This window comes from Scyliorhinus torazame, chromosome 1 (assembly GCF_047496885.1).
Source record: "Scyliorhinus torazame isolate Kashiwa2021f chromosome 1, sScyTor2.1, whole genome shotgun sequence".
Classification (NCBI taxonomy): domain Eukaryota; kingdom Metazoa; phylum Chordata; class Chondrichthyes; order Carcharhiniformes; family Scyliorhinidae; genus Scyliorhinus; species Scyliorhinus torazame.
Window position 1 is genome coordinate 110,168,723 of NC_092707.1, and position 25,467 is coordinate 110,194,189.

Consider the following 25,467-nt stretch of genomic DNA (forward strand, 5'->3'; position numbering starts at 1 on the left):
ATTCTTCCATCCAGAATGGGTTGGATCACATATGAAAGTGCAACATGAAAATTTTTCATGAATAATGATGTTCCTAAGCAAAAAGCCATGTCCAGCTGGTTTCTCTGATATGCTGATCCTGCATAAAAGCCAAGGAAGTTCTCCCCAGGGGGATTAGGTGTTGCCAAGCAGTCAGTAAAATTGAAATATTTCTGCTTGCAGCAATGTACTGGTTGTAATCTTTAGGTTCTCACTGATTTAGCTCTAAACTTGATTTATCCAATTTGATTTTACTCTGAAATACATTTCAATATTTTGTCTGTCATTTCCGCTCGATTTTCCGCTTGATTATGCTGGCTTTTAGACACAATTCATTCAATACATGCATAACTGGAATCGTGGAATTAAATGAAAGGTTGGTTCACTGCAACTCTAGCTTCTGAGAACATCTGTTTTTATTTTACAAACATCGCACTAGAAGCTGGCCTTGCCCATAAAACTGGCCATGCCTTTGGGATGAATTAATCAACACTCTGAAGTTTCTGCTAACTCCAAGCATTTACAGGCCATGAAGGAGGCTCCAAACATTAAGCTGGAACTTTTGGGTGCACTCGGCAACAATAGGTACCATTTGACATGTTGGCAGGTTGCCTGTTAGGGCAAAGGGGTTAGAGTACTAGAATGAATATGTCTTAGTACAGTTTTATCGCACTTTAGTGAGACCATACCTGGAATACTATGCACAGTTTTGGTCTCCATATTTAGGGAAGAATGACCTTGCATTGGAAGTGGTACAGTAAAGTTTCACTAGGAAGAGTTGTCCTATGATGAGAGGCTGAATAAATTGGGCCTAAACTCTCTGGAGTTTAGAAGAATGAAAGGTGATCTCATTAGAATATACATGATTCTGAAGGTGCTTGACAGGGTAGACTGAGAGATTCTTTCCCCTGGCTGGGCAATCTAGAATACAATGGCACAATCGCAGGATAAGTTTTGTGAACAACATAGAACATAGAAAATACAGCACAGAACAGGCCCTTCGGCCCACGATGTTGTGCCGAACCTTTGTCCTAGATTAATCATAGATTATCATTGAATTTACAGTGCAGAAGGAGGCCATTCGGCCCTTTGAGTCTGCACCGGCTCTTGGAAAGAGCACCCTACCCAAACTCAACACCTTCACCCAACACCAAGGGCAATTTGGACATTAAGGGCAATTTATCATTGGCCAATTCACCTAACCTGCACATCTTTGGATTGTGGGAGGAAACCGGAGCACCCGGAGGAAACCCACGCAGACACGGGGAGGACGTGCAGGCTCCGCACAGTCAGTGACCCAAGCCGGAATCGAACCTGGGACCCTGGAACTGTGAAGCAATTGTGCTATCCACAATGCTACCGTGCTGCCCTTGAGAACAAATAAATCTACACTATATCATTTAACCGTAATCCATGTACCTATCCAATAGCTGCTTGAAGGTCCCTAATGTTTCCGACTCAACTACTTCCACAGGCAGTGCATTCCATGCCCCCACTACTCTCTGGGTAAAGAACCTACCTCTGATATCCCTCCTATATCTTCCACCTTTCACCTTAAATTTATGTCCCCTTGTAATGGTTTGTTCCACCCAGGGAAAAAGTCTCTGACTGTCTACTCTATCTATTCCCCTGATCATCTTATAAACCTCTATCAAGTCGCCCCTCATCCTTCTCCGTTCTAATGAGAAAAGGCCTAGCACCCTCAACCTTTCCTCGTAAGACCTACTCTCCATTCCAGGCAACATCCTGGTAAATCTTCTTTGCACCTTTTACAAAGCTTCCACATCCTTCCTAAAATGAGGCGACCAGAACTGTACACAGTACTCCAAATGTGGCCTTACCAAAGTTTTGTACAGCTGCATCATCACCTCACGGCTCTTAAATTCAATCCCTCTGTTAATGAACGCGAGCACACCATAGGCCTTCTTCACAGCTCTATCCACTTGAGTGACAACTTTCAAAGATGTATGAACATAGACCCCAAGATCTCTCTGCTCCTCCACATTGCCAAGAACTCTACCGTTAACCCTGTATTCCGCATTCATATTTGTCCTTCCAAAATGGACAACCTCACACTTTTCAGGGTTAAACTCCATCTGCCACTTCTCAGCCCAGCTCTGCATCCTATCTATGTCTCTTTGCAGCCGACAACAGCCCTCCTTACTATCCACAACTCCACCAATCTTCGTATCATCTGCAAATTTACTGACCCACCCTTCAACTCCCTCATCCAAGTCATTAATGAAAATCACAAACAGCAGAGGACCCAGAACTGATCCCTGCGGTACGCCACTGGTAACTGGGATCCAGGCTGAATATTTGCCATCCACCACCACTCTCTGACTTCTATCGGTTAGCCAGTTCGTTATCCAACTGGCCAAATTTCCCACTATCCCATGCCTCCTTACTTTCTGCATAAGCCTACCATGGGGAACTTTATCAAATGCCTTACTAAAATCCATGTACACTACATCCACTGCTTTACCTTCATCCACATGCTTGGTCACCTCCTCAAAGAATTCAATAAGATTTGTAAGGCAAGACCTACCCCTCACAAATCCGTGCTGACTATCCCTAATCAAGCAGTGTCTTTCCAGATGCTCAGAAATCCTATCCTTCAGTACCCTTTCCATTACTTTGCCTACCACCGAAGTAAGACTAACTGGCCTGTAATTCCCAGGGTTATCCCTAGTCCCTTTTTTGAACAGGGGCACGACATTCGCCACTCTCCAATCCCCCGGTACCACCCCTGTTGACAGTGAGGACGAAAAGATCATTGCCAACGGCTCTGCAATTTCATCTCTTGCTTCCCATAGAATCCTTGGATATATCCCGTCAGGCCCGGGGGACTTGTCTATCCTCAAGTTTTTCAAAATGCCCAACACATCTTCCTTCCTAACAAGTATTTCCTCGAGCTTACCAATCTGTTTCACACTGTCCTCTCCAACAATATCGCCCCTCTCATTTGTAAATACAGAAGAAAAGTACTCGTTCAAGACCTCTCCTATCTCTTCAGACTCAATACACAATCTCCCACTACTGTCCTTGATCGGACCTACCCTCGCTCTAGTCATTCTCATATTTCTCACATATGTGTAAAAGGCCTTGGGGTTTTCCTTGATCCTACCCGCCAAAGATTGTTCATGCCCTCTCTTAGCTCTCCTAATCCCTTTCTTCAGTTCCCTCCTGGCTATCTTGTATCCCTCCAATGCCCTGTCTGAACCTTGTTTCCTCAGCCTTACATAAGTCACCTTTTTCCTCTTAACAAGACATTCAACCTCTCTTGTCAACCATGGTTCCCTCACTCGACCATCTCTTCCCTGCCTAACAGGGACATACATATCAAGGACACGTAGCACCTGTTCCTTGAACAAGTTCCACATTTCATTTGTGTCCTTCCCTGCCAGCCTATGTTCCCAACTTATGCACTTCAATTCTTGTCTGACAACATCGTATTTACCCTTCCCCCAATTGTAAACCTTGCCCTGTTGCACGTACCTATCCCTCTCCATTACTAAAGTGAAAGTCACAGAATTGTGGTCACTATCTCCAAAATGCTCCCCCACTAACAAATCTATCACTTGCCCTGGCTCATTACCCAGTACTAAATCCAATATTGCCCCTCCTCTGGTCGGACAATCTACATACTGCGTTAGAAAAGCTTCCTGGACACACTGCACAAACACCACCCCATCCAAACTATTTGATCTAAAGAGTTTCCACTCAATATTTGGGAAGTTAAAGTCGCCCATGACTACTACCCTATGACTTCTGCACCTTTCCAAAATCTGTTTCCCAATCTGTTCCTCCACATCTCTGCTACTATTGGGGGGCCTATAGAAAACTCCTAACAAGGTGACTGCTCCTTTCCTATTTCTGACTTCAACCCATACTACCTCAGTAGGCTGATACTCCTCGAACTGCCTTTCTGCAGCTGTTATACTATCTCTAATTAATAATGCCACCCCCCCACCTCTTTTACCACCCTCCCTAATCTTATTGAAACATCTATAACCAGGGACCTCCAACAACCATTTCTGCCCCTCTTCTATCCAAGTTTCCGTGATGGCCACCACATCGTAGTCCCAAGTACCGATCCATGCCTTAAGTTCACCCACCTTATTCCTGATGCTTCTTGCGTTGAAGTATACACACTTCAACCCCTCTCCGTGCCTGCAAGTACTCTCCTTTGTCAGTGTTCCCTTCCCCACTGCCTCATTACATGCTTTGGCGTCCTGAATATCGGCTACCTTAGTTGCTGGACTACAAATCCGGTTCCCATTCCCCTGCCAAATTAGTTTAATTAGTGAAGGCCACGAAGAATCCAGCACGAGTTTTAAGGATGCAAAGAAATAACATTTATTTACAATAATATATATATATACAACAGCAGCAGCAACTTCGCTTGCTGCTCACTCCTTCCTACTGGTTCCAAACTGGCCAGCTTTATTTATACAGGGAGTCTGCTAATGATTTATCCGCCCCCCTCGTTGGGGAAGCTCATACTCCCACAGGATTGTGGATTGTCATTAGTCCCCAGCCAATGGTAAGCAGGCAGGTTATAACAATAAGGGTTCGGTCATTTAGGATAGAGGTGAGGAGAAAGTTATTCACTCGGAGGTTTGAGAATATTTGGAACTCACTACCCCAGAAGGTTGTGGCTGCTCCATCGTTGAGTATATTTAAGGCTGAGATAGACAGACTTTTGATCTTTCAGGGAATCGAGTAATATGTGCAGTAGGCAGACAAGAGAAGTTGAGGCAGAAGATCAGCCATGATTGTATTGAATAGCAGAGCTGGCTCAAGGGCAGCATGGACTATGCCTGCTCCTATACCGTATGCTTTTGTGAAAGCTTCTGAATGTAATTGTTGTGAAATATACTAAGGGACTGATTATCATACCTCAATTTAACTAGAAAATAGAAATGGTGGAGAAATAGAAATAAAACTAATTCACCCTCCATTGTGCAATCACACAATGAAAAAGAAATGCTGAAAAGTTGAAGTAAAAACAGAATGTCAGGTACAGACAGCATCTAAAAAAGAGAAAAGCGGTTAACATATCAGTGGGGGAACATTTAGGAGACAATGATCGTTGCATTGTAAGGTTTAGGATGATGAGAGAAGAAGAAAATACACAATCCAGATTTAAAATAATTAACTACGAATCCACTTCAATGGGGCAAGAACGGAGCTGCGGCGGTTAGACTGGAACAAAATGTTGCCGGGAAAAACTGTAGAATCATAGAGTTTTACAGCACAAAAAAAGGCCCTTCGGCCCATTGTGTCTGTGCCGGCCATAAATACCTAATTCTACTCACATTTTCCAGCACTTGGTCCGCAGCCTTGTATGTTCTGCTGTTTCAAGTGCTCATCAAAATGTTTCTTAAATGTCGTCATGGTTTGTTGTCATGTTGTCAGTGAAAACAGCGCGGGAGGAGAGACAGCTGGCACAGTGAAAACAGCGCGGGAGGAGAGACAGCCGGGACAGTGAAAACAGCGCGGGAGGAGAGACAGCCGGGACAGTGAAAACAGCGTGGGAGGAGAGACAGCCGGCACACTGAAAACAGCGCGGGAGGAGAGACAGCCGGCACAGTGAAAACAGCGCGGGAGGAGAGACAGCCGGCACAGTGAAAACAGCGCGGGAGGAGAGACAGCCGGCACAGTGAAAACAGTGCGGGAGGAGAGACAGCCGGCACAGTGAAAACAGCGCGGGAGGAGAGACAGCCGGCACAGTGAAAACAGCGCGGGAGGAGAGACAGCCGGGACAGTGAAAACTGCGCGGGAGGAGAGACAGCCGGCACAGTGAAAACAGCGCGGGAGGAGAGATAGCCGGCACATTGAAAACAGCGCGGGAGGAGAGACAGCCGGGACAGTGAAAACAGCGCGGGAGGAGAGACAGCCGGCACAGTGAAAACAGCGCGGGAGGAGAGACAGCCGGCACAGTGAAAACAGCGCGGGAGGAGAGACAGCCGGCACAGTGAAAAGAGCGCGGGAGGAGAGATAGCCGGTACAGTGATAACAGCGCGAGAGGAGAGAAAGCCGGGAGATTTAAAAAGCGCGGGAGATTTTAAAAAGCGCGGGAGGAAAGAGAGCCAGGACATTGAAAACAGCGCGAGAGGAGAGAGAGCCGGGAGATTTATAAAGCGCGGGAGCTGCTAGTCGGAGCGGAGATTTGAAAAGCGCAGGAGCGACTTCCGGGTGCGGTGATGACCAGCTAAGTCGCACGTTTCGGCAGCTCCCGGCGGAACGGACTTTTGGGCTCTCAATAAGAGCCCCAACGGCAATTTTAACGGCTAAAAGCACTGTGCGGTAAACCAGAAGGGAATCCCCCCTGGATACGAATGGAAAAAGGAGAGGAAAGTGGCCGGATTGCGGTGGATCCTTTAGAGCAGCGGCAAGGAAGGCAGGCACAAAGCAAGATGGTGTCGGATGGTGGCAGTTTAATATGGGGCCCTGAACAACACGGGTTTTTGAAACGCTGCGTGGAAGAGCTTAAAAAGGAGATGAAGAAGGAGCTGTTGGCCCTGATATTACAGGCGATTGAAGGGCTAAAAGATGAGCAAAAGACCCAGGAGCGGGAGCTTCGGGTCGTGAAGGCAAAGGTTGCCGAGAACGAGGACGATATACAGGGCCTGGTGGTGAAGACGGAGATGCACGAGGCACACCATAAACGATGTGTGGAAAGGCTGGAGGTGCTGGAGAATAATGCGAGGAGGAAGAATTTAAGGATTCTTGGTCTTCCTGAAGGTGCAGAATGGGCGGACGTCGGGGCATATGTGAGCACGATGCTGCACTCGTTGATGGGATCGGAGGCCCCGACGGGTCCGCTGGAGGTGGAGGGAGCCTATCGAGTTATGGCGCGAAGACCGAGGGCTGGAGAAATTCCTCGAGCCATAGTGGTGAGATCCCTCCGTTTTAAGGACAGAGAGATGGTCTTAAGATGGGCAAAGAAAACTCGGAGCAGTAGATGGGAGAACGCGGTGATCCGCGTATATCAAGACTGGAGTGCGGAGGTGGCGAGAAGGAGGGCGAGCTTTAATCGGGCCAAGGCGGTGCTTCATAAAAAGAAGATCAAATTTGGAATGCTGCAGCCGGCAAGACTGTGGGTCACATATCAAGGGAAGCACCACTACTTTGAAACGGCGGATGAGGCGTGGACATTTATTGTTGAAGAGAAATTGGAATGAGTGGGTTATTAAAAAAGAACGTTCGAGACAAAGTGGTGGGGCGAATATGGGGGGCGAAGAGGGGGGGGAAAAGGGGGGGGAAGAGAGGATTTTTATGTTGTTAATCCTGCGACCCGGTAAGTTTTCTCTCTTCCACAGGTTGTGGGGGAGGGAGGAAGGGAGGTAGAGGAGTTGGGGGTGTTGGCCATTGGGGGCGGGGCCAAAAGGGAAGCGCGGGCTTTGTTCCCGCGCTATGCTAATTATGGCAGGAATAGGGAAGCAGAAGGAGGGGGCGTCGCACGGTGCGAGCCAAGGTCACTGACTTCTAAGAGTATGCTGACTTCTGCGAGCAACATGGGGGGTCTAACTACGCTAGTGGGAAATCTAGCGGGGGGGGTGGGAGGGGGGGATTTACTGGGTTGCTGCTGCTGGGGAGAAGGGGGAGCTGGTATGGGGTGGGGTGGGCGGGGCACCGCCTGGGGGGGACACAGCTGCGTGGGAACCGGGTGAGGAGCTGGGTAAAAGGGGATGGCTAATCGACAAGGGGGGGGGGGGGGTAAAGAGCACCCCAACCCGGCTGATCACGTGGAATGTGAGAGGGCTGAACGGGCCGATAAAGAGGGCATGGGTACTCGCACACCTAAAGAAACTTAAGGCAGATGTGGTTATGTTACAGGAGACGCATTTGAAACTGATAGACCAGGTTAGACTACGCAAAGGATGGGTGGGGCAGGTGTTTCATTCGGGCTGGATGCGAAAAACAGGAAGGTGGCTATATTAGTGGGGAAGCGGGTAATGTTTGAGGCAAAGACCATAGTGGCGGATAGTGGGGGCAGATACGTGATGGTGAGTGGCAAATTACAGGGGGAGACGGTGGTCTTAGTGAACGTATATGCCCCGAACTGGGATGATGCCAACTTTATGAGGCGCATGTTAGGACGTATCCCGGACCTAGAGGTGGGGAAGTTGGTAATGGGTGGAGATTTTAACACGGTGCTGGAACCAGGGCTGGACAGATCGAGGTCCAGGACTGGAAGGAGGCCGGCAGCAGCCAAGGTGCTTAAAGACTTTATGGAGCAGATGGGAGGAGTAGACCCATGGAGATTTAGTAGACCTAGGAGTAAGGAGTTTTCGTTTTTCTCCTATGTCCACAAAGTTTATTCGCGAATAGACTTTTTTGTTTTGGGAAGGGCGCTGATCCCGAAGGTGAGGGGGACGGAGTATACGGCCATAGCTATTTCGGATCACGCTCCACATTGGGTGGACTTGGTTATAGGGGAGGAAAAAGAATGGCGCCCACTCTGGAGAATGGACATGGGACTAATGTCGGATGAGGGGGTGTGTCTAAGGGTGAAGGGGTGTATTGAAAAGTACTTGGAACTCAATGATAATGGGGAGGTCCACGTGGGAGTGGCCTGGGAGGCGCTGAAGGCAGTGGTTAGAGGGGAGCTGATATCAATCAGGGCACATAAAGGAAAGCAGGAGAGTAGGGAACGGGAGCGGTTGCTGCAAGAACTTCTGAGGGTGGACAGGCAATATGTGGAGGCACCGGAGGATGGACTGTACAGGGAAAGGCAAAGGCTACAGGTAGAATTTGATTTGCTGACTACGGGTACTGCAGAGGCACAGTGGAGGAAGGCACAGGGTGTACAATACGAATATGGGGAGAAGGCGAGCAGGTTGCTGGCCCACCAATTGAGGAAAAGGGGAGCAGCGAGGGAAATAGGGGGAGTGAGGGATGAGGAGGGAGAGATGGAGTGGGGAGCGGAGAGAGTGAATGGAGTGTTCAAGGCATTCTATGAAAGATTATATGAAGCTAAGCCCCCGGATGGGAAGAAGAGAATGATGTGTTTTCTGGACCAGCTGGAATTTCCTAAGGTGGAGGAGCAGGAGAGGGTGGGACTGGGAGCACAGATCGAAATGGAGGAAGTAGTGAAAGGAATTAGGAGCATGCAGGCGGGGAAGGTTCCGGGAACGGATGGATTCCCAGTTGAATTTTACAGGAAATACGTGGACTTGCTCGCCCCGCTACTGATGAGAACCTTTAATGAGGCGAGGGAAAGGGGACAGCTGCCCCCGACTATGTCAGAGGCAACGATATCGCTTCTCCTAAAGAAAGAAAAAGACCCGCTGCAATGCGGGTCCTATCGGCCTCTTTCCCTCCTGAATGTAGACGCTAAGATTCTGGCCAAGGTAATGGCAATGAGGAGAGAGGATTGTGTCCCGGGGGTGGTCCATGAGGACCAAACTGGGTTTGTGAAGGGGAGACAGCTGAATACGAATATACGGAGGCTGCTAGGGGTAATGATGATGCCCCCACCAGAGGGGGAAGCGGAGATAGTGGTGGCGATGGATGCCGAGAAAGCATTTGATAGAGTGGAGTGGGATTATTTGTGGGAGGTGTTGAGGAGATTTGGCTTTGGAGATGAGTATATTAGATGGGTACAGCTGCTGTATAGGGCCCCGATGGCGAGCGTGGTCACGAATGGACGGGGGTCTGCATATTTTCGGCTCCATAGAGGGACGAGGCAGGGATGTCCTCTGTCCCCATTATTGTTTGCACTGGCGATTGGGCCCCTGGCAATAGCATTGAGGGGTTCCAGAAAGTGGAGGGGAGTACTCAGGGGAGGAGAAGAACACCGGGTATCTCTGTATGCGGACGATTTGTTGTTGTATGTGGCGGACCCGGCGGAGGGGATGCCAGAGATAATGCGGATACTTGGGGAGTTTGGAGAATTTTCAGGATATAAACTGAATATGGGGAAAAGTGAGTTGTTTGTGGTGCATCCAGGGGGGCAGAGCAGAGAAATAGAAGACTTACCGCTGAGGAAGGTAACAAGGGACTTTCGCTACTTGGGGATCCAGATAGCCTAGAATTGGGGTACATTGCATAGGTTAAATTTGACGCGGTTGGTGGAACAGATGGAGGAGGACTTCAAGAGATGGGACATGGTATCCCTGTCACTGGCAGGGAGGGTGCAGGCGGTTAAAATGGTGGTCCTCCCGAGATTCCTTTTTGTGTTTCAGTGCCTCCCGGTGGTGATCACGAAGGCTTTTTTCAAAAGGATTGAGAAGAATATCATGAGTTTTGTGTGGGCCGGGAAGACCCCGAGAGTGAGGAGGGGATTTTTGCAGTGTAGTAGGGATAGGGGGGGGGCTGGCACTACCGAGCCTAAGTGAGTACTACTGGGCCGCCAATATCTCAATGGTATGTAAGTGGATGGGAGAAGAGGAGGGAGCGGTGTGGAAGAGATTGGAGAGGGCGTCCTGCAGGGGGACTAGCCTACAAGCTATGGTGACGGTGCCATTGCCGTTCTCACCGAAGAAATACACCACAAGCCCGGTGGTGGTGGCTACTCTGAAAATCTGGGGGCAGTGGAGACGGCATAGGGGTAAGACGGGAGCCTCGGTGTGGTCCCCGATAAGAAATAACCATAGGTTTGCTCCGGGGAGAATGGATGGGGGATTTGGAACATGGCAAAGAGCAGGAGTAACACAATTGAGAGATCTGTTTGTTGATGGGACGTTTGCAAGTCTGGGAGCGCTGACCGAAAAATACGGGTTGCCCCAAGGGAATGCATTCCGGTATATGCAACTGAGGGCTTTTGCGAGGCAACAGGTGAGGGAATTCCGGCAGCTCCCGACGCAGGAGGTGCAGGACAGAGTGATCTCAAAGACATGGGTGGGGACGGTAAGGTATCAGACATATATAGGGAAATGAGGGACGAGGGGGAGATTATGGTAGATGAGCTGAAAGGGAAATGGGAAGAAGAGCTGGGGGAGGAGATTGAGGAGGGGCTGTGGGCTGATGCCCTAAGTAGGGTAAACTCATCGTCCTCGTGTGCCAGGCTAAGCCTGATACAATTTAAGGTGTTACACAGGGCGCATATGACTGGAGCACGGCTCAGTAAATTTTTTGGAGTAGAGGATAGGTGTGCGAGATGCTCGAGAAGCCCAGCGAATCACACCCACATGTTTTGGTCATGTCCGGCACTACAGGGGTTTTGGGTGGGGGTGACAAAGGTGCTTTCGAAGGTGGTGGGGGTCCAGGTCGAACCAATCTGTGGGTTGTCTATATTCAGGGTTGCAGAGGAGCCGGGAGTGCAGGAGGCAAAAGAGGCTGATGTTTTGGCCTTTGCGTCCCTAGTAGCCCGGCGCAGGATACTGTTGATGTGGAAGGAAGCCAAGCCCCCGGGTGTGGAGACCTGGATAAATGACATGGCAGGGTTTATAAAGTTGGAACGGATTAAGTTCGTCCTAAGGGGATCGGCTCAAGGGTTCACCAGGCGGTGGCAACCGTTCGTCGAATACCTCACAGAAAGATAGAGGGAATGGAAAAGAAGAAGACAGTAGCAGCAACCCGGGGGGGACGGGACCAGAAGGACTCTCAGGGATGTTAGTGTATATGTAAAATATGTATAGGTTGTTGTTATAGGTAATTGTATATTGGACTGCTAAATTGTATTTTTGGAGAGTATTTATTCAGGATAAGGCAGTTGCCACTTAGTTTTGTTTTTTTAATTTCGATGTTGTTTATATATTATTTATTTCTTGCTTAAAACTGGCCATTGTTATTTATATTGTTATATTACTGTGTAAAGGATACACAATGTACTGTCATGGTTGGCCAAAAATTTTGAATAAAATATATTTTAAAAAATAAAATAAAAAGCGCAGGAGCTGCGAGTCAGAGCGGAGATTTTAAAAGATCGCATCCTAGTTTCGGGAGCCGTTCGGAGGAGGAGGAGCAGTCTCTGTCAGGGAGAGAACCTGAGAACATCTAAGACACTCAGAAGGTAAGAAGGTAAGTAATTGATTTTTACTCATTTTTACTTTTATACCTTTTTCAAATTGTGTGTGTCGGGGGTAAACTGAAGTGACATCACAGAAAAGCTGTGACCTGAGTGGCTGGTTGGGAATCTACACTAAATTAAAAAAATTAAGCATTGGTAACTAATTAAACATAATTACTTAATTATAATTTAGAGGGGTATCTAAGCCAGAGATCGGAGAGTACTATATTTAGCTTTCGCATTTATATTAGAAATCTAGTGCTAGGAAACAGATAGTTAACAGTAACTTAAAAAAAAAATATATATATATAAATTTTTTTTAAAAAACTTTGAATTTTAATTAATTGAGGCAATGTCAGTTAGAGGGGTGCAGTGCTCTGACTGTGAGATGTGGCAGGTCCGGGAGGCTTCCAGCGTCCCGGATGGCTTCATCTTCAGAAAGTGCACCCAACTGGAGCTCCTCACAGACCGCATGGTTCGGTTGGAGCAGCAATTGGATGCACTTAGGAGCATGCAGGTGGCGGAAAGCGTCATAGATCGCAGTTATATAAATGTGGTCACACCCAAAGTGCAGGCAGAGAAATGGGTGACCACCAGAAAGGGCAGGCAGTCAGTGCAGGAATCCCCTGTGGTTGTCCCTCTCTCGAACAGGTATACCCCTTTGGATACTGTCGGGGGGGGATAGCCTATCAGGGGAAAACAGCAGCAGCCAGAGCAGTGGCACCACGGCTGGCTCTGATGTTCAGAAGGGAGGGTCAAAGCGCAGAAGAGCAATAGTAATAGGGGACTCTATAGTCAGGGGCACAGATAGGCGCTTCTGTGGACGTGAAAGAGACTCCAGGATGGTATGTTGCCTCCCTGGTGCCAGGGTCCAGGATGTCTCCGAACGGGTAGAGGGCATCCTGAAAGGGGAGGGCAAACAGGCAGAGGTCGTTGTACATATTGGTACTAACGACATAGGCAGGAAGGGGCATGAGGTCCTGCAGCAGGAGTTCAGGGAGCTAGGCAGAAAGTTAAAAGACAGGACCTCTAGGGTTGTAATCTCGGGATTACTCCCTGTGCCACGTGCCAGTGAGGCTAGAAATAGGAAGATAGAGCAGCTAAACACGTGGCTAAACAGCTGGTGTAGGAGGGAGGGTTTCCGTTATCTGGACCACTGGGAGCTCTTCCGGGGCAGGTGTGACCTATATAAGGACGGGTTGCATCTAAACTGGAGAGGCATAAATATCCTGGCCGCGAGGTTTGCTAGTGTCACACGGGAGGGTTTAAACTAGTATGGCAGGGGGGTGGGCACGGGAGCAATAGGTCAGAAGGTGAGAGCATTGAGGGAAAACTAGGGAATAGGAACAGTGGGGCTCTGAGGCAGAGCAGACAGGGAGAAGTTGCTGAACACAGCGGGTCTGGTGGCCTGAAGTGCATATGTTTTAATGCAAGAAGTATTATGGGTAGGGCAGATGAACTTAGAGCTTGGATTAGTACTTGGAACTATGATGTTGTTGCCATTACAGAGACCTGGTTGAGGGAAGGGCAGGATTGGCAGCTAAACGTTCCAGGATTTAGATGTTTCAGGCGGGATAGAGGGGGATGTAAAAGGGGTGGCAGAGTTGCGCTACTGGTTAGGGAGAATATCACAGCTGTACTGCGGGAGGACACCTCAGAGGGCAGTGAGGCTATATGGGTAGAGATCAGGAATAAGAAGGGTGCAGTTGCAATGTTGGGGGTTTACTACAGGCCTCCCAACAGCCAGCGGGAGATAGAGGAGCAGATAGGTAGACAGATTTTGGAAAAGAGTAAAAACAACAGGGTTGTGGTGATGGGAGACTTCAACTTCCCCAATATTGACTGGGACTCACTTAGTGCCAGGGGCTTAGACGGGGCCGAGTTTGTAAGGAGCATCCAGGAGGGCTTCTTAAAACAATATGTGGACAGTCCAACTAGGGAAGCGGCGGTACTGGACCTGGTATTGGGGAATGAACCCGGCCAGGTGGTAGATGTTTCAGTAGGGGAGCATTTCGGGAACAGTGACCACAATTCAGTAAGTTTTAAAGTGCTGGTGGACAAGGATAAGAGTGGTCCTAGGATGAATGTGCTAAATTGGGGGAAGGCTAATTATAACAATATTAGGCGGGAACTGAAGAACATAGATTGGGGGCGGATGTTTGAGGGCAAATCGACATCTGACATGTGGGAGGCTTTCAAGTGTCAGTTGAAAGGAATTCAGGACCGGCATGTTCCTGTGAGGAAGAAGGATAAATACGGCAATTTTCGGGAACCTTGGATAACGAGAGATATTGTAGGCCTCGTCAAAAAGAAAAAGGAGGCATTTGTCAGGGCTAAAAGGCTGGGAACAGATGAAGCCTGTGTGGAATATAAGGAAAGTAGGAAGGAACTTAAGCAAGGAGTCAGGAGGGCTAGAAGGGGTCACGAAAAGTCATTGGCAAATAGGGTTAAGGAAAATCCCAAGGCTTTTTACACGTACATAAAAAGCAAGAGGGTAGCCAGGGAAAGGGTTGGCCCACTGAAGGATAGGCAAGGGAATCTATGTGTGGAGCCAGAGGAAATGGGCGAGGTACTAAATGAATACTTTGCATCAGTATTCACCAAAGAGAAGAAATTGGTAGATATTGAGTCTGGAGAAGGGTGTGTAGATAGCCTGGGTCACATTGAGATCCAAAAAGACGAGGTGTTGGGTGTCTTAAAAAATATTAAGGTAGATAAGTCCCCAGGGCCTGATGGGATCTACCCCAGAATACTGAAGGAGGCTGGAGAGGAAATTGCTGAGGCCTTGACAGAAATCTTTGGATCCTCACTGTCTTCAGGTGATGTCCCGGAGGACTGGAGAATAGCCAATGTTGTTCCTCTGTTTAAGAAGGGTAGCAAGGATAATCCAGGGAACTACAGGCCGGTGAGCCTTACTTCAGTGGTAGGGAAATTACTGGAGAGAATTCTTCGAGACAGGATCTACTCCCATTTGGAAGCAAATGGACGGATTAGTGAGAGGCAGCATGGTTTTGTGAAGGGGAGGTTGTGTCTTACTAACTTGATAGAGTTTTTCAAGGAGGTCACTAAGATGATTGATGCAGGTAGGGCAGTGGATGTTGTCTATATGGACTTCAGTAAGGCCTTTGACAAGGTCCCTCATGGTAGACTAGTACAAAAGGTGAAGTCACACAGGATCAGGGGTGAGCTGGCAAGGTGGATACAGAACTGGCTAGGTCATAGAAGGCAGAGAGTAGCAATGGAAGGATGCTTTTCTAATTGGAGGGCTGTGACTAGTGGTGTTCCGCAGGGATCAGTGCTGGGACCTTTACTGTTTGTAGTATATATAAATGATTTGGAGGAATATGTAACTGGTCTGATTAGTAAGTTTGCAGACGACACAAAGGTTGGTGGAATTGCGGATAGCGATGAGGACTGTCAGAGGATACAGCAGGATTTAGATTGTTTGGAGACTTGGGCGGAGAGATGGCAGATGGAGTTTAATCCGGACAAATGTGAGGTAATGCATTTTGGAAGGTCTAATGCAGGTAGGGAATATACAGTGAATGGTAGAACCCTCAAGAGTATTGAAAGTCAAAGAGATCTAGGAGTACAGGTCCACAGGTCACTGAAAGGGGCAACACAGGTGGAGAAGGTAGTCAAGAAGGCATACGGCATGCTTGCCTTCATTGGCCGGGGCATTGAGCATAAGAATTGGCAAGTCATGTTGCAGCTGTATAGAACCTTAGTTAGGCCACACTTGGAGTATAGTGTTCAATTCTGGTCGCCACACTACCAGAAGGATGTGGAGGCTTTAGAGAGGGTGCAGAAGAGATTTAACAGGATGTTGCCTGGTATGGAGGGCATTAGCTATGAGGAGCGGTTGAATAAACTCGGTTTGTTCTCACTGGAACGAAGGAGGTTGAGGGGCGACCTGATAGAGGTCTACAAAATTATGAGGGGCATAGACAGAGTGGATAGTCAGAGGCTTTTCCCCGGGGTAGAGGGGTCAATTACTAGGGGGCATAGGTTTAAGGTGAGAGGGGCAAGGTTTAGAGTAGACGTACGAGGCAAGTTTTTTACGCAGAGGGTAGTGGGTGCCTGGAACTCGCTACCGGAGGTGGTGGTGGAAGCAGGGACGATAGTGACATTTAAGGGGCATCTTGACAAATACATGAATAGGATGGGAATAGAGGGATACGGACCCAGGAAGTGTAGAAGATTGTAGTTTAGTCGGGCAGCCTGGTCGGCACGGGCTTGGAGGGCCGAAGGTCCTGTTCCTGTGCTGTACATTTCTTTGTTCTTGTTCCACCCTTTCAGGCAGTGAGTTCCGGATTCCCACCACCCTCTCGGTGAAAAAGCTTTTCCTCAAAACCCCTTGAATCTCCTGCCCCCAACATTAAATCCATGGTGCCTGGTTATTGACCCCTCTACTAAGGGGAAAATGTTTCTTCCTATCCACCCTATGTCCTTCATAATTTTGTATATAAAATATAGCTGAAAAATGAGCTACGTTCAAAAAAGAAATGATCCAGGTACAGATAAGGTATATTTCCTTAAAAGGGAAAGGTCGGGCAAACAAATCCAGAGCTACCGGAATGTAAAAAGAGATAGAAATTAAAATAAGGAGAAAAAAATGTACTTCTGACATCAGGTAGAAAATACAGTTGAGAACCAAGAGGAATACAGAAGATTCAGAGGTGAAAAAAACACATTAGAGAAACAAAGAGGGATTATGAGAAAAAAACTGGCAGCCAACATAAAAGGGGAATCTGAAAGTCTTCTGTGGGCAAATAAATAGGAAAAGGGAGACTAGGGCCGACATGGAGGCAGGGGCATAGCGGAGCTATTAAATGAATACTTTGCATCCATCTTTACCAAGGAGGTAGATGCTACAGCGGCCTTGGTGACAGATGAGGAAACTCTCTCCCTTGAAGGGTTCAAAATTGATAAGGAGGAAGTGTTGAATAGACTGTTGGTACTTAAAATTGACAAATCATCAGGAGCAGATGAGATGCATCCAAGGATATTGAAGGAAGTGACAATGGAAATTATCAGGGCGCTGGCCATAATCTTCCAGTCTTCTCTAGACTCAGGGGAGGTGCCAGCGGACTGGAGAAGTGCAAATATTTTAACCTTGTTCAAAAAAGATTCTCAGGATAGCTTAGGAAACCATAATAGATTGGACAGAGTCAATACAATTCACATGCAAGGACACCTAGATCCCTCTGAACAGCAACATTTCACAGTCTCACCATTTAAGTTATTTGGCTTTTCTATTTTTCCGACCAAAGTGGATAATGCAACACTTCTCCACATTATATTTTATCTGACATGTTCTTTCTCATTCATTTAGAACATAGAACATACTTTAACCTGTCTAAATCCCTCTGGGGAGCATCTTTACCTCCTCCTCACAATTTACCTTCCCTTCTAAGTAATTGATACAGATTATAAGTAGCTATGATCCAAGCAAGAATGCTGGCGGCACTCCCACAAGTCACAGCCTTTCAAGCCAAAAAATTCCCCACCTATTCACACTCCCTTTCTGTTTGTTTATTAATGCTCAATCCATGCTAATATATTTTCCCCACTATGTGAACTCTAATTTTGAGTAATAATCTCTTGGGTGGCACCTTGTCAAATGCTTTATGAAAATCCACAAGAAAACAAGAAATAAGAACAGGAGTAGGCCACTCGGCCCGTCAAGCCTACTCTGCCATTCAATACAATCCTGGCTAATCTTGGGCTTCAACTCCATTTTCCTGCTGCTCTCCAGATCCCTTAACTCCCTCAGACACCAAAAATCTGTCAATTCCAGCTGTTATGGACAGAAGGGGGATCAATTTAAACTGCCCTGATTTATCTGCTCACTGCCCATCCATAAACACAAAGGGTCTTTGATTTCTGATTTCCCCCTTTTATAAGTGGTGGTGTATGTACCCCAATCCTTCAGTTTGGAGTGATCAAATCTTCTATTAATAACTCACAGCAAATTCAAGATAGGGTAAATTGAGAAGGTTGGTTTATTTTATGTATCCTCAAAATGCAGGAAGGGCTGCACAGCATCTTCTCCTTTTGCATTCATACAATAAAAGTAGGATAAGGGAAAGAAAGTGGTATACGGCAGAGACCACGATAAGAATCAGAGTCATGGTTTCACATCAGTGCGTAGTCCAGAGTCAAGGAAATTGGGAAACATTCTGCTCAGCTCCAATAAATTGATGTACTCGTACTTATACCTTGTATAAGTAGTACTGGTCTTTATATGGATTGAAATACCTGAGCACATAAACCTTAGATGATAGTTCAAGATTCTTCCCTTTTCAGCTGTTGCTGGATAAAATTGTAGTTCCCCTCCCACATCCTTCCTTTATCTTCTGATCTCTGCCAAGTGGTCATTCTCTTATAGGTGAACCCAAACGTTAGGTTGTTCAATTAAAGATGGCATCACAGTTCTTCTCTGCCCAGTTCTTGTGGTGTTGGGAGGGTGGCACACCACTCATCGTCTGGATTGATGGCATTGACCTTGTTGACATCAATGACGGCAACTCGGAAGTCATCCTGGTCATCTGCATCACTTAATTGGAAGTCTTGATGCGTGGGCTGGACGGTCCTGACTCGTGTGCGAGGTTGTCGAGGATGCGCCGGATCCATGGGTTGAGCCGCACGACAGCGGGCTGCGTAGTGGCCTATCATGGCACATCTGTTGCACTGTCGGTATTTTGCAGGACATTGCCCTTTTAAGTGTAGACCTCCACACTTGCTGCACGTCATGACGTCACGACGTTCGTTACGCCACTGCGCATGCGCAGTGCGATCTTGCGGTGGGCGCGCCTGCGCAGTGCGTCCCTCGTTGTGGCCGTTATTTTTGGCGCGCACCTGCGCGGGAGACCGCGAAAAGCGCGGGAAGCGGCCGCTGTCGTCCGGGCCGTGGGGCGGGAAGAAATCGACGGCCTGGATGCGTTCAACGTCGTGGGCGGCCTGGCTTGCCGATTCGACGGCTGGGGACCCCCTCCGTGCCAACTCGGACGCCTGAAATCGGGCAAAACGGCAGGCAGCATTTTCATGGAGGACACAGGCTTCCACAGCAGACGCTAAGGTGAGGCTCTTTATTTTAAGAAGCTGCTGGCGTAGGCCACTAGAGGCAACGCCAAAAACAATCTGGTCCCTGATCATGGACTCTGTAGTGGTGCCGTAACCGCAGGACTGCGCCAGAATCCGGAGGTGCGTCAAAAAGGGTTGAAAAAGCTCCTCCTTACCTTGCAGGCGTTGCTGAAAGATGTATCTTTCGAAAGTTTCGTTTACTTCAGTTTGAAAGTGCTGGTCCATTTTGAGGATGACCGTGTCATATTTGGCCTGGTTTTCGCCTTCCTCGAACACCAGTGAATTAAAGACATCGTTTGGGTGGGGGCCTGCGTAGAAGAGGAGCATTGCAATCTTCGAATCATCCGAGGCATTCTGTTTTTCGGTGGCACGGATGTACAGGTCAAATCGCTGCCTGTAGAGCTTCCAGTTGGTGCCTAGGTTCCCCGTGACTTGCATCGGCTGCGGTTTGCCGGTGTGGTCCATGTCCAGAATGGCAGGTTGGTAGGCAGGTATCGATCCACTCCTGTACCATGTGGTGTTGGGTGTTCTGACACACAGATGAGCCAACACAGTTGCATATGGTACAACGCTTCTTTATTTAAACTCACTATTTACAACTTGGTCTTTGCACTCTGCACGTGGGGGGCTCCCTGCTTGTGGTGTTTCAACAGCTCTTTCTTGTTTCCTTCTCCCCAGACCTACTGACCTCCAGGTGTCGTGCTCGTGCTTTTTATGTGGTTGGTGTTCTTGTCTGTGATTGGTTGTGGTGTTGTGTACTCTGATTTGCCTGTTAGTGTGTCCATCATGATGTGTGTGTTTGAATATCATGACAGTTCTCACCTGATGACCAAACATAAATACTCTGTAGCGTGGGTCATTAAATGGTGATCAGGAGTGGGAAGCCTGGTTGAATTTTCTGCTCCCTAAATTGGGGCACGGAGGTTAATTGTACCACCCCTATTCTGAAAATAGCTAACAGCACAGAGCAAGTATTGAACATACAGTCTTGTGATCTGAAATGAAAGAGAAAATGCTGGAAAATCTCAGGTCTGGCAGCATCTGTAGGGATGCTGTCTTTATCCAGTCTTGTGATCTGTAAAGCTTACAGTGCACTGATTCATTAAAACATCAGCTATCATCAGTTATGTAATTTTGCACAGGAGAGTAATATTGACAGGAGACAGCTTACTCACTTGGTGACTATTGCAATCTTTACACCAAAGACTCCAGTCTGTTTCCGAGATGGCATTCGTTTCAAGCTGAACTCACGGCTGGTGAACTTCACCGATAACTTCACCTCAATCTGGGAAAGAAAAACCATCACTGCCTTTTCGACAATTGAATATAAAAATTAGCATAGGATCTTAAAAGTGACATTGCAGAATAGCTGTAAGAAAATGCAAAATAATTAAGCTGTTCAATAGAATTTAAACTTCGAGTTAACAATCTAAATGTAAATGTTGCTACAGTCCCAGAGGATCATAGGCTGCTCTCCCCTTTGAGCGCTGACTGGTGGTGGTTTACCCTGAGGGACACCACATTTAAGGCTAATACAATGCAGTTAGACACTGTCATTTCTTCTTCATTACCTGGGTCTAAATTTAGCTAAGCAGAGGAGACGGAATGAAAAACAAGTCTATCAAAATGTTGGCTGGCTGTGGGGGCAATCTAAGTGAAGACAAGTTGAGACATTTAAATCCTGTTCCCAGTGTGCAAATACTTCAATCCCAAAGTATCTATAATTTGGCACTGTGTTGACTGTCCCTTTAAAGGCAAAACAGCGGAGTAAGGGATAATCACCGTAGACATCCACCTGCAATCTTAAAGAAGCTAATATCCGCTATTGGAAGTAGAATGATACAGAGGCATAAACTGATTGTTTGTCTGACTGTAGAGCCTTATCTGCAGCTATCAAATCAACACTATCCTGAATCTAGCACACTGAACACTGATATTAACCATTAATAATTGCAGTGCACAAAGACTTGGTTCTCTAAGATTAAACCTGGCAATCTGGTGGTCTATAATGTCTCGGTATCATACCACGTGGTGTACAGACCCGAGTAGAATTATCAGCCCTCAAGCATCGTCAGGAGTCTCTAGGAATTAGATATTACTCTCGAGGACACTGATGCTAGCAACCCAGGAAGAAAAATCAGAAACTTCTGTTTATTAGTGTAAGGGCCCTTCCTGTTGATACCCCTATTTCCCCTATATCTCTTTTCATTATCATTTTTGATCCTTGGATGCTGAATAGATAAGTATCTGACTTCCGGTTGCGGCCATGTGGAGCTAAGTCGCACATTCGGCGGCTCCCGCAAAAATGGACTTTTGGGCTCTTTTCAGGGCCCCCAACGGCACTTTTTCGACATTTCCCGGTGTGGGAAGGAGATTACAACAATTCCCCGATAGTATATGGCTTCAACCAGGAGCGGGGTGACTAAAAAGGTGGTGGTGGACCCGAAGAAGGTGCGAGGGAAGAAGAACAAAATGGCGGTGGGCGGAGACCAGGCAGCGTGGATGCAGTGGGCGCAGGAGCAACAGGAGAGTATCCAGCGCTGCTTCAGAGAGATTAAAGCGGACCTGCTTGAGCCGATGAAGGCTTCTATTGATAAGCTGCTGGAGACACAGACAGCCCAGGGGGTGGCGATCCGCGAGGCCCGACAAAAGATCTCCGAAAACGAGGACGAGATCTTAGGTCTGGTGGTAAAGGTGGAGGCACACGAGGCGCTCCACAAGAAATGGCAGGAGCGGTTCGAGGAGATGGAGAATCGGTCGAGGCGGAAGAATCTGCGGATTCTGGGCCTCCCGGAGGGGCCGGACTTGGGGGCCTATGTGGTCATCATGTTGAACTCGCTGATGGGAGCGGGGTCCTTCCATGGGCCCCTGGAGCTGGAAGGGGCCCATAGAGTGCTGGCGAGGAGGCGCAAGGCTAACAAGCCTCCGCGGGCGGTGCTGGTGCGGTTTCATTGGTTCGCTGATCGGGAGTGTGTGCTCAGGTGGGCCAAGGAGAGTAGCAGCAGGTGGGAGAACGCGGAGGTTTGAACATACCAGGACTGGAGTGCGGAGGTGGCGAAGTGGAGGGTCGGGTACAATCGAGCGAAGGCGGTGCTGCACAGGAAGGGGGTGAAGTTTGGCATGTTACAGCCGGCACGACTATGGGTCACCTACAAGGACCGGCACCATTATTTTGAGTCTCCGGAGGAGGCGTGGGCCTTTGTTCAGGCCGAGAAGTTGGACACAGATTGAGGGTCAGGATGGGCATTTGGGGACTGCGGTTGATATGGTACTTTTTGAGGGGGGGGTCCTTTGCTCTTGGTTTCTTTTTCTTTGTGTTTTTCCCATTCCGGTCGGTGAGGGTGGTTAGGGCGGGTTGGGCAATGTTTTGGTTGGGTTGCTCGGGGGAGCTCTTGGAGCGGGGTAAGTAAATGGAACAAGTGTGGATGGCCGGCGGTGAGATGGGGCCCCACGGGGGAGGGGGAGGGGGAGGCACGAGTCAGGGGTGAGGGGACTGGGCCTGTAAAAGGAGCTGCGTTAGAGGTGGCGGGACCGGATGGGTGGAAAGCGCGGGCTTTTTCCCGCGCTGAAGACTGGAGGGGGCGGGGAAGTGAGGGTTGTTTCCCGCGCTTAGGATGCTAGGGGGAGGGGGAGAGCCTGTGGATGGGGAACGGAAGAGGAGGGTGTGCCACACAATGGGAGGAGTCGAAGAAGAGGCAGGCGTGGCCGGGGTCAGCTGACTTGCGGAAGTGCAATGGGGGGAGTAAAACAGCTAGGATGGGTCCTAGCCGGGGGGGGGGGGGGGGGGATCGAGTTGCTGCTGCTATGGTCAAGGGGGTGCTGGAACGAGTGGGGGGGGGGTCGAGATGGGGGTCTGCCGCTGTGGGGAATGGGCTGGGCGTGGGGTGCGGGCGCGTGGCTGGCCGAGGAGGGGTTATGGCTAGTCGGCGGGGGAGGGGTGGGGTAGCCCCCTGATCCGGCTGATAACCTGGAATGTAAGGGGACTGAATGGGCCGGTCAAGCGGGCCCGCGTGTTCGTGCACTTGAAGGGGCTCAAGGCGGATGTGGTTATGCTCCAGGAGACACACCTGAAGGTGGCAGACCAGGAAAGATTGAGGAAAGGGTGGGTAGGTCAGGTGTTTCATTCGGGGCTGGATGCCAAAAATCGAGGGGTGGCGATCTTGGTGGGAAAGAAGGTGTCATTCGAGGAGTCGAGCATTGTGGCAGACAATGGCAGTAGGTACGTAATGGTAAGTGGTAAGCTGCAGGGAGAGAGAGTGGTACTGGTCAATGTGTATGCACCGAATTGGGACAATGCTGGTTTTATGCGGCGCATGTTGGGTCGGATCCCAGACTTGGAAGTGGGGGGCCTGATAATGGGGGGAGATTTTAACACGGTGCTGGATCCGGCACTGGATCGCTCCAGGTCTAGGACGGGGTAGGAAACCGGCGGCGGCTAGAGTGCTGAGGGGGTTTATGGACCAGATGGGAGGGCTGGACCCTTGGAGATTTGCAAGGCCGGAGGCTAGGGAATTTTCATTCTTCTCACATGTCCATAAGGCTTATTCCCGAATCAACTTTTTTATTTTGAGCAGGGCGCTGATAGCGAGAGTAGAGGATACCGAGTATTCGGCGATAGCCATTTGGGACCATGCCCCGCATTGGGTGGACTTAGAGCTGGGGGAGGAGAGGGAACAGCGCCCGTTGTGGCGCTTGGAGGTGGGGCTGTTGGCGGACGAGGAGGTGAGCGAGCGGGTCCGAGGAAGTATAGAGAGGCACCTGGAGGCCAACGATAACGGGGAGGTCCGAGTGGAGATGGTATGGGAGGCGCTGAAGGCGGTGGTTAGGGGAGAGCTGATCTCCATTAGGGCTCACAAGGAGAGGAGGGAGCGGGGGGGGGTGGTGGGGGGGGGGGGGGGGGGGAGGCTGGTGGGGGAGATGGTGAGGGTAGAGGTATGCGGAGGTGCCCGAGGAAGGATTGTTGAGGAAGAGGCGCAGCCCCCAGGCCGAATTCGACCTGGTGACCACCAAGAAGGCGGAGGTGCAGTGGAGGAAGGCCCAGGGGGCGATTTAAGAGTATGGGGAAAAGGCAAGCCGGATGCTGGCGCATCAGCTTCGGAAGCAGCTAGGGAGATCGGGGGAGTTAAGGACATAAGAGGGAGTGTGGTGCGGAGGGGGGTTGGCATCAATGGGGTCTTCAGGGACTTTTATGAGGAATTGTACCGGTCCGAGCCCCCACGGGAGGAGGGAGGGATGGGCCGCTTCCTGGACCAATTGAGGTTTCCGAAGGTGGAGGAGGGACTGGTGGCGGGATTGGGGGCCCCGATTGGGCTGGAGGAGCTGACCAAAGGGATAGGAAGCATGCAGGCGGGGAAGGCACCGGGGCCGGACGGTTTCCCGGTCGAATTCTCTAAAAACATATATGGACCTGTTGGGCCTTCAATAAGGTAAGGGAGGGGGGACTTTGCCCTCGACGATGTCCCGGGCACTGATCTCCTTGATCCTGAAGCGGGACAAGGATCCCCTGCAGTGTGGGTCTTACAGACCGATTTCCTTGCTAAATGTAGATGCCAAGGTGCTGGCGAAGGTCTTAGCCACGAGGATTGAGGATTGTGTGCTGCAGATCATCCACGAAAACCAGACGGGGTTCGTGAAGGGGAGGCAGTTGAACGCGAATGTGCGGAGGCTTCTGAACGTTATCATGATGCCGGCGAGGGAGGAAGAGGTGGAGATAGTGGTGGCGATGGACGCTGAGAAAGCCTTCGATAGGGTAGAGTGGGGGTACCTGTGGGAGGTGCTGAAGAGGTTTGGGTTTGGGGAGGGATTTGTCAGGTGGGTTAGGCTGTTGTATGAGGTCCCGATGGCAAGTGTGGCCACAAACAGGAGGAGGTCCGAGTACTTTCGGTTGCACCGAGGGACGAGGCAGGGGTGTCCCGTCCCCCCTGCTCTTCGCACTGGCGATTGAACCCCTGGCTATGGCACTGAGGGAGTTGGTGCGGGGTGGGGAGGAGCACAGGGTGTCGCTCTATGTGGACAACTTGCTGCTATCTGTGGCGGACCCGGTGGGGGGAATACCGGAGGTAATGAGGATCCTTAGGGGATTCGGGGATTTTTCGGGGTACAAGCTCAACATGGGGAAAAGCGAGCTATTCGTGGTTCAACCAGGGGACCAGGAGAGGGGGATTGGCGAGCTCCCACTAAAAAGGGCGGAGAGGAGCTTCAGGTATTTGGGGGTCCAGGTGGCCAGGAGCTGGGGGGCCCTGCATAGGCTTAATTTCACAAGGCTGGTGGAGCAAATGGAGGATGAGTTCAAGAGGTGGGACGCGTTGCCGCTGTCCTTGGCGGGTAGGGTGCAGTCAGTCGAAATGACGGTACTCCCAAGGTTTTTGTTCCTGTTCCAGTGCCTCCCCGTGTTTATCCCG

At 49.3% G+C, this 25,467-nt stretch overlaps 1 protein-coding gene across 1 annotated transcript in view; it reads right to left on the reverse strand.

Annotated features, from left to right (window-relative positions):
• The window catches only part of LOC140410916 (breakpoint cluster region protein), a 464,596-nt gene that overhangs the window by 104,725 nt on the left and 334,404 nt on the right, over window positions 1-25,467 (reverse strand). The window contains exon 18 of the mRNA XM_072499748.1: window positions 20,242-20,351. Within this exon, the coding sequence (XP_072355849.1) occupies window positions 20,242-20,351 (110 nt within the window). The remainder of the gene's footprint in view (window positions 1-20,241; window positions 20,352-25,467) is intronic.